At 38.3% G+C, this 9,553-nt stretch overlaps 3 protein-coding genes across 3 annotated transcripts in view; all 3 read left to right on the forward strand.

The window, feature by feature from the left end:
• Positions 1 to 136: 136 nt before the first annotated feature.
• Positions 137 to 1,503, forward strand: LOC135262431 (olfactory receptor 52D1-like). Its single transcript, XM_064349451.1, has one exon. It carries the CDS (start codon positions 164 to 166, stop codon positions 1,088 to 1,090), a length of 927 nt encoding a protein of 308 aa, XP_064205521.1. The 5' UTR covers positions 137 to 163; the 3' UTR covers positions 1,091 to 1,503.
• A 1,135-nt stretch (positions 1,504 to 2,638) lies between these two features.
• LOC135262432 (olfactory receptor 51L1-like) lies at positions 2,639 to 4,503 on the forward strand. Its single transcript, XM_064349452.1, has 2 exons — positions 2,639 to 2,766; positions 2,992 to 4,503. The coding sequence occupies exon 2, from the start codon at positions 3,008 to 3,010 to the stop codon at positions 3,968 to 3,970; it is 963 nt and encodes a 320-aa protein (XP_064205522.1). The 5' UTR covers positions 2,639 to 2,766; positions 2,992 to 3,007; the 3' UTR covers positions 3,971 to 4,503.
• A 3,784-nt stretch (positions 4,504 to 8,287) lies between these two features.
• The window catches only part of LOC135262434 (olfactory receptor 4B13-like), a 1,457-nt gene continuing 191 nt past the window's right edge, over positions 8,288 to 9,553 (forward strand). The window contains exon 1 of the mRNA XM_064349453.1: positions 8,288 to 9,553. This exon is cut by the window's right edge and continues 191 nt beyond it. Coding sequence (XP_064205523.1) covers positions 8,298 to 9,245 — 948 coding nt within the window. The 5' untranslated portion in view covers positions 8,288 to 8,297 and the 3' untranslated portion in view covers positions 9,246 to 9,553.

A 9,553-nucleotide genomic window follows, 5' to 3' on the forward strand; every position in this document is an offset into this window, starting at 1 on the left:
CACACAAAAATGAAAGGCATACCCATTTACAGATAGGTGGTTAGCGTTTACAGCATTTGATGTATGATTACAGTAACCTATTGCTAGGGTTTGCAGCACACAAAGCATAAAAGCATGCCCTCTTTTCTCCTCAGCATTTCTGAAACGAGAAGACTACAAAGCCATGGACAATGACACATCAGTGACGTCGTTCGTAATGCTTCCGTACATTCAGCTGGAAGAGTCGAGACTCATAAACTTCTTCATGTTCCTCTTGTTGTACGTCCTGATCCTCGCCGTCAGTCTGGTTCTCATTGCGGTCATTTATGCCGACCGGACGTTACACGAACCCATGTACTTTCACGTGTGTAACCTGGCAGCCAACGGAATATTCGGCAGCACTGGTTTGTTGCCTGCGCTGTTGACTCTCTTGATGTCCCAGACTCATGAAATATCTCTTTCTTTCTGCGTGACGCAGGTTTTCTGTTTGCACTCGTACGCCACCGTCGAATTTACCATTTTGGCCGTGATGGGCTATGACAGGTACGTGGCCATCTGCTGCCCGCTGCATTATCACAGCGTCATGTCCGTTTCAAGGATCAGTAAGCTGATTGCGTTTTCCTGGATCTACCCTTGCGCTTTTTTCCTCATGTACCTCTCGCTGACCCTGCGGCTGACGTTTTGCGGGAGGTTCATAGAGAAAGTGTACTGCGTCAACTTTGAACTGGCGAAGGTAGCCTGCTCCGGCAGGTCCCTGATTAACATTGTCGGGCTGGCGTCGATAATCGTGTTCATTCTGCCCCAGCTGTTCATGATAATGTTTTCCTACGCGCAGATACTGCGAATATGTGTTCAGTCATCCAAAGAATCACAGCTCAAAGCGCTTCAGACGTGCGGCCCACACTTGCTGTCTGTTATAATCTATGCTGTAGGGTCCTTTTTTGAGATAATTCAAAGCCGGTTCAACATGAGTCATGTGCCCTCTGGAACACGAATCTTCATGTCGCTTTATTTCATATTATTTCCACCCCTGTTAAATCCAGTCATTTACGGTCTGACCCTGCAGTCCATCCGAAGTCGTCTTTTCAGGACGTGCAGGACAAAATGCTAGCACCAACTCCAAAACTGGTCATAGCGAAGTAGATATATCACACTTCACAGAAAGATATATTGTAGTACATACCCTTCAGAAACATTTTTCTTCTGAATCTTCTTTTGTACTGTAGGATCTAGATGTGTACATCCTCAAAACTGGTGACATAAAAGAACCTGGAATTGAATGACCATGGGATTAGTTGAAATTTTGCGTGTGTGTTATAAGGCCCTATGTGTGTTTGGATGTCATGTAATAAGCATGTAAGGGTTTTGTATTTCATTTTTACAAGTCTTGTAGGTTTAACTTTGACATATAACTGTAACATTTCTGTTGCTTGTTTAATGTGATCTATCATTATTGGGGTGGTCTTGTAAGTTTAACCTTGTTAAATCTTTAATAGGGTAGTTGACAAATTGTAAAACATGACTGCACTCTTGTACTCGGTGTAAAAGTAAACTACATTAAAGCATTTAAATGAGTGTGTTATTTACTTAATGACCAAGGAAGGATAATATGGAGGATCATATGTTCCATATGTAGTATGTTGCTGCTATTTGTGTTGTGCATGTTCAAAGTGAATACATTCTCTTTACATATACGCATGTATAACCGTGTCTGAAGCAGTAACATACTGCTTCAAAATTTATGCAGAATTAACGTACCTATGCATAAACGATTCCTCCCCACTGAAAGCTAGATTTAATTGCCCATTCATAGAGATTGATGCCATGATTTGTAAAAACCACAAATACAAATCTTAAGAACAAGGTGATGTAGTGTGTGTACATATATCTATATACAGTATATATATATATATATATATATATATATATATATATATATGTATATTAGGTTACTTGTGATTTTTTTAAAACTTAAGGTCGAACAGATTTCACTCAATATTTAGTCACGTGATTTGTAATCTGTCCCAACCAAAATTAACAAAAACTGAAATAATATTTTTAAAAAGCCAGATTTTAGACAAAAAGCATGAGGAATTATCTGTGTGACTTCTAGAAATCTTTCCAGTGTTGCACAAAAAAAGATTGCTTCTCTTATCAGAAGTCTCCAAAGAACTGAGTAATTAATACATGACAAATAATAACAGGCCTGGTTGATGTTGGAGGCGCCTGGTTTATGCATCTGGTTATTTGGTTAAGAAGAAAGGACAAAGCTTAGTTTAATATTATAATCCAGACTCCAGGGTTAGAAAGTTCAGACATTCATGTGCCAGGTAGCCTCCTCAGGTGTGACTGATGTAGGGAAACATCTTAGATGAGGGTTTGGTAACAATAGACCAGGAGTGCTGGAGATTTCTGTTATTTGCTTCTTCTGAATGCCCAACTATATTTTTGCATACATTAATAAACTAAATGGATGCAGAGAACGATATGCTTGAGGCACTCTATGTTTGACAATAAATGCTAAGAGAATTCAACTTTCAATGTTGCTTTTAATGTTACACAAAAAATATTTTCCAGGACAACTAATTACTTTCAATTTTACAAGGCAATTTTCTCATTTGCGTCCCTTCAGAGTTAATTTCATAATTTGCGATGTGATTGGAGTGTGGCCCAAGCATGTGATCTGGCCAAATATGGAAATCCATTCCAAGATAAATAGAAGATTGAAATAATGTAGAGGCCCTTGGTCCAGGCAGCATTCACAGTTGAAGCAACAGTATCTTTAGGGTAAGAAATACAAATTTCATATTGAGCTTTAGTGTTCTGCAGTGTTCCGCTATCTGTAGTATAATGATCCTACATGTTGTGCCAGACTTGTCAATGATCCAATAATCACTGATTCTTCACTTGCTTTCTCCTTGCATAATTTCAGTAATTGAGATTATGCCAGGAGTAATGAGTGGCATGAGTTTATATTGTGAGCAAGTACAACTCTTTTTTTGCATTCTGTAGGGAGCCAAGGAAGAGAATGGAAAATAGATCTGTGGTAAAATCAATCAGATTGACTGGCTTTTACGAAATGGAAGACCTGAAATACCTATATTTTTTCACTTTCTTTTTTTTGTACATCACCATTCTTACCATGAACTTTGTTCTTATTGGTGTGATTTATGTTGAAAAAGCTCTACATGAACCGATGTACTTATTTCTGTGTAATTTGGCATTTAATGGATTATTTGGGAGCACTGCTTTGTTACCGCCCCTCTTGGCTGCTTTGATGACAAAAACTCACGAGGTATCGCTATCTTGCTGTCAAGCACAGATCTATTGCTTGCACACATATGCAATAACTGAATTTACTATTTTAGCAGTGATGGGCTATGACAGGTATGTTGCTATTTGTCACCCCCTGCAGTACCACAGCATCATGTCTGTTTCCAAAGTGTGTAAGTGCATTGTGGTCTCCTGGCTTTATCCACTTCTTGGCTTTACTATAGTTTTTGGCTTAACGTTGCGACTCATATTTTGCAAAAACGGAATAGACAAAGTGTACTGTATCAATTATTCCCTCATCAAGCTCTCCTGTGAAGACGCATCCATTGTGAACATTTCTGGACTGGTGTCAGTTATTGCATACACTGTTCCGCAGATCGCAATGATAATTTACTCATACATACACATTCTAAAGGTCTGTTTACACTCCTCCAAGGAATCGCAAATCAAAGCACTGAGAACATGCAGCCCCCACTTAGCGGCAGTGTTAATCTATTCTATTGGACTATTTTTTGAAGTATGTCAAAATAGATTAAACATGGGTAATGTGCCTTACGGAACCCGTCTATTCATGTCCCTGTACTATCTGATATTTCCTCCCTTGCTAAACCCTGCAATCTATGGGATCAGCATTAAAGCCATACGAGTTCGGATTTATAAAGTGTTCCGCTGTAAAATTCTGGTAACGCCTAAAACACAGCAGGTAGCAGTGAAATAATTCTCTAACTCCTCATTGTTTTGAGTGTCATGTTCAAAGCTGGAGGGCTGGAGACCCATGTCTCATGTTGCTTCAAGCTGGAACATCGTATTGTGGGTATATGGGTTGGCTGCTGTTTTCAACACACCAGTAATGATGTATTTAGCAATAGTCTTTGTCAGTTTATGCAATGATGTCCATTGTTGTTTTGCTATGTTGATCACACCCTGAGCACATTTTCTGTGTAGGGAACTTGTAGGCCAACACATACTCATCCCAACTTGTCAAATATTGCAGCTTGGGCAAGGGCTCTTCTCGTCACTATTCGACGTGTTGGATAGACTTCGGCGTCTTCGGTTGACGAGTTGGGGGATGGGGATGGGAGAAAAAATGCATTCAAATTTAAGGCTACTACAGACTGGAGCGATTCACCACCTACTCTGAAATCACATAATGCATGTAAAAAGCCTCTTGTCATTTACCTTACAACAGACGCATGTAGATGTCTTTGGTTGTGGCATTGGTATGTGTGCTTTTGCGTTTATTTTTTTGTTTTTCTTAATATTAAATCTTGTTATGTCCAAGAACGATATAGAAATGTTTTTTTCTTGTGTATTCTGTCATGATGCCTTCAAAATGAAGTTATATATCTATCCTGAAATGATTTCAACAGATATACACTCAGGAAAGCATGCACATTTAGATTAAACTGGGTACTTAGCAAGAACATGAGCTGGTAAGATTACACAATCCTTCATTAGGTCCCAGTGATGCAGTGGCAATCAAAATCACAAATGTTAACACTACAGAGGGAAAAGCTTTGAGTTACGTGACAATTAATGGGTGGCAGTGTGTATAATGTGCAGGGAACTGGACATTTAACCTAAAGGTTTCAGGTTTGATTCCCAGAAAAGACATTGCTGTTGTACCCTTGAGCAAGGTACTTAACCTGAATTGCTTCAGTGTATATCCAGCTGTATAAATGGATACTATGTAAAATAAAAATAAATTAATGAAAAGCTATGTAGGATGCTCTGAATAAGCGTGTTTACTGAAGGCCAGCAATGTGATGAGCAATTGCTGTAAAATCGCACAGAAAGGAAAACATGTAAGTGCTCTAAGTACTAGGAGACAGTGCTAAACTCTTTCACAAGCAATGGACACACGACTCAATTGTTTAATTCGTCTTATTGAATCATTGTAATCCCATAGCGATTGAACCTGACACAAGAAATGTGATTCAGATTCTCATTTCAAGAAAGCAATGTCTTGTCAAGTGTCATATCATATTTTTGTTTCACGGAAATGCATCGCTTACTAATTGCCATCTTTTTTGACCACTTGGCATACCAACCAAGAACATACATTGTGCAATTATTCTTTCAGAATGCACTTATGCCAGTGCTGTATGGCTGTGGTTACTTCTTATGGTTGCCTGGCGACAGCAAGCACCTTCTACCTTGGATGACATGGGCTTGTATTTACCACAGATGCGCCACCAGTTTCCAGTTACCCTTTCCCTCGTCTCACTCTCAGCTGATACGGCACCAGCGAGTTGTGCTTCCTCTCAGTCTCTAAAAGCTCCTCATCCATACATTTGGGTTCAGACATGCAACCCTCGGCATTAGTTGAAAAATTAAGGTCATAGTGACTATAGTCATTACGGCTGCTAAATGTCTTTGAGCACAGTTCACAAAAATTGGATTGGTCAGCTAGTCTCTGTCAACTGTCAACTTTGTTTACAAAGATGATGCTATGGGCTGTTGCCAAGAAACTGCTGGCATGATCAGCTGTAGTGCAATTGGGAGTAACGACTCGGTTGACCAGTTCCCGGATGTCCATTCCTTTTACATGAAGTAGAATTTGTTGGGCAGCTGGGCAACTGAGCTAAAACGTTTCCAGAGAAAAGTTTATCTTTTCATGGGCATTGCTCCGCAGAAGCCAGTCAAGGTTCCACGATTCCTATTTTTCCCAAATGATACGTTGGTTCACCCATTGCAATTGATGAGAAGCGTATTTCCCAGAACTGTCGCATCTCCCTCCCAGGGGTGTCACGCTGGCGTGCGACGGTGACGTCTACGGGCTGCAGACCTCGAATGCAAAGGATTTGCAGCCAAGTACTAGACAGGATGACTTTATTTCATGACTATGTTCATTTGTCCAATTACTTTTGGTCCCCTTAAATGGGGAGGACTATGTTTCAAAAGGGCTGTAATTCCTACAAAGATCATGCGATGTGGAGGTAATTACCCTGAAATTAAAGCTGACAGTCAGGGCTATAACATCATTTTCATTCTTTTATTTTACCTTCATTGTGCTGGAGTACAGAACCAAAACAATAAAAGTGGCACTGTTCCAATGCTTTTGCATTTAACTGTATATAGTGCATTACTCACACTCCAAGTGCTTTACAGTGATGAAGGGGAAACTCTCCTCGGTCACCACTAATGTTTGACACCCACCTGGGTGGTGCACGGCAGCCATGTTTGTGTCAGAATGCTCACCACACATCAACTGAGTTGGAGTGGGGGAGAATGGTTTTTGGCCACTTAAACTGGGAGACGATTAGGTTGCTTAAAATTGATGTCACGTAAGTCTGGTACAGTATGCCTGACCGAACAGACCCTGGATTTAAATTTTGCCACACCGTGTTTCCAAAGAACTGGCAGGACAGTCCTTTAAAAACCACACACACTGTACTTGGAATCCCAGAATTAAAAAAAATACAGATAACAAGGGAAGGGCTAATGATTCCAATATTCAATTGGAAGAATCATAACCAGACTGCTTTCATACTCTCTGCCATCAGATTGGTTCTTGCAAATATTTCTACATTTAATTTGTCTATGCAAAAAAAAAAAAAATCCTCTTGGTAAACATCACCAGGATGCGTGCAGCGTGGGTTGGATTATAGCAAAACCACGTGAACAGGAATAACTTTGGGAATTCAACATTCATTAAAGCCTTGGATAACACACAGGGCTTCAGTTGAGACAGGGCTTCTGAACAGAAACTTGCAGCAGCAACATTTGAAAGGGAGAACCCAGCAGTGTGGTACTGTATTAACAGCTTTCTACTCTATATAATGCAATATAAATGTAGCTTATCTGTATATGAGCTGTATATTACTATGGACTGTGGGCTGTACAGTACATGGCTATTACCCGACAGAGCTTTATTGTAATGGGTGCCACCTGGGGTTAATTTGGAGACGTTTAGCTAATGTTTGCAGCACTTTTTTGCCTATAGGGTGTACCATAGACAAAGGCTTGTGGGAAGGTTCATCAAAGGGGTGCAGTGCTCCTTGGGTAGGTGCAGGTGGCACAGCTGTGATGTAAGAGGAATAATGGGCAATTCTAAATTGGGTAAAAAAGGAGGTGAATTTAAAAAAAAAAAAATTATTTATTTTTTATTTTTTTAAGTGCTGAACATCCTGCAAAAGTTAATTATTCCCAAAAGGCACGTGAAAAGTATATTTCTATACCAGCATGTTTTTTGTAAACGATTAAGGGAAGATACCAATAGGGAGATACCAATAGGGAAAAAAATTCTTTCCTTCAAACAAAATGACATTTTATATTTGAATGTGGATGCAGATGCAAGTATTTTTGTATTATGACTTTTAGGAACATATTCATATGAATAATTTAAAAGCAAAAATGTATATATTAGTTAAAAACTAAAAAAAAAAAACTTTTTTCTTGGTGGATTTAATCAAAGTTCATTTTTATGTTATAACTCAGTGGCTGGTTACTTAGATAGGGTTTCTCAAACTTGTGGTTTATTGCTGAATTATTTTAAAAATAAAAAAACCCTAAAATGTTTTAGATTCTTACTATTTTTCCACATAAATTACCCCATAAAATAGAAATGACACAATATATCAGAAAAGCTCATAAATTCCCAGCTATTTGGTGAAGAAACACGTTAAGCATGTTACATTTGTTAGCTATATCTATAAGTTAATTTAAAAAAATAAAATAAATGTTTGTACAGGAAATATGTAATTTAGAGAAAATGGTCATTATAATTTTTTTTTAATGAGAAAAAAATGAATGAGTGTGATATTCATTAATTTATTTTCTGTAAATACAATTTGAAATATCTACAGTAGTTTTATAAGCTAAATATAATAATGTCTCAAAACTGAACTAGCCACGATCGCTCTTTTTACAGTACCTGTGATGTCACCCCTTAAAACTGTCAAATTTGAGAACGTCACTACAATTTGTGAATGAAATGCATATATATGAAAACTGGGGTTAAGGTAATTCATACTGACATTGAAAGGAATGCCGTGGTGTATGTTTAATTTCACAACTTCTTTGCGCAGGAGAATCAGTAAAGAATGGAAAATGCATCCTCGGTGACATCAGTGATACTGACTGCCTTTTATGAAATGGAAGACCTGAAATACTTCTACTTTGCTATTTTCCTTCTTGTGTACTTTGCCATCATTGCTGAAAATGTCATTCTTATTGTGGTCATTTATGTTCATAGAGCTCTGCATGAACCGATGTATGTCTTTGTCTGTAATTTGGCACTTAATGAATTGTATGGCAGCATGGCTTTGCTGCCTCCCATTATGAGTAACTTAGTGTCAGAAACTCATGAAGTATCTCTGCCATGCTGTCAAGCACAGACCTATTGCTTGCACACATATGCAATAACTGAATTTACCATTTTAGCAGTGATGGGCTACGACAGGTACGTTGCCATATGTCACCCCCTGCAGTATCACAGCATCATGTCTGTCTCAAATGTTTATAAGTGTGTTGTATTATCCTGGCTACTTCCCATTATTGCATTCGGAATGTTTTTTGTTCAAACTCTGAACTTGATACTTTGTGGGAAAATAATGGAGAGGGTCTATTGCTCCAACTATTCCCTGGTTAAGCTCTCCTGCACAGATACAACCATTTCAAACATCCTTGGATTGTTTTCACTCTTTGTGTACACTCTTCCACAGATTATTATTATACTTTACTCATACGTGCATATTCTTAGGGTCTGCTTTCACTCTAAAGAATCACGAATGAAAGCAGTGAAAACGTGTAGTCCACACCTGTTGGCCATCTTTAACTATTCTATCGGCTGTTTCTTTGAAATGAGCCAAAGCAGGCTGAACATGAGCCATGTGCACTACGGAGCTCGTATTTTCATGTCCCTGTACTTTCTGATCTTTCCTCCCATACTAAACCCTGCCATGTATGGGATGAGCATTCAAGCCGTGAGAGTTCGGATTTTTAAACTGGTCAAAATCGAAAAAAGCGAAAATAGCTCCAGTTTCACATGAGGTAAAGATCTAATCATTATTGAGCCCTCCACATTTTTAACTTTATTTTAAAAACAAGTTGCTATTTCTTTTTTGTATTTACATTCGTTTTGTTTGCATTGCAAGCTGCTCTGGGCTAGAATGTATATTAAATTATGCTGCTGTAATATTTTGAATTTCAGGATATTTAGGAACACTTTAACTTCATGATTTATTTAATTTTATGGTTTTGCATATTACTTTTAGACATTAGAGGATACGAATTGACTGTTTGGCTATTGTCAATTGTTGCTTGTTATGGATTTTTTTTATTTAGAATGTTTTTATCA

This window comes from Anguilla rostrata, chromosome 9 (assembly GCF_018555375.3).
Source record: "Anguilla rostrata isolate EN2019 chromosome 9, ASM1855537v3, whole genome shotgun sequence".
Classification (NCBI taxonomy): domain Eukaryota; kingdom Metazoa; phylum Chordata; class Actinopteri; order Anguilliformes; family Anguillidae; genus Anguilla; species Anguilla rostrata.

Bases quoted from the DNA above. Each gene is read 5' to 3' on its own strand.
- LOC135262431 (XM_064349451.1), top strand. From the start codon at position 164: ATGGACAATGACACATCAGTGACGTCGTTCGTAATGCTTCCGTACATT.
- LOC135262432 (XM_064349452.1), top strand. From the start codon at position 3,008: ATGGAAAATAGATCTGTGGTAAAATCAATCAGATTGACTGGCTTTTAC.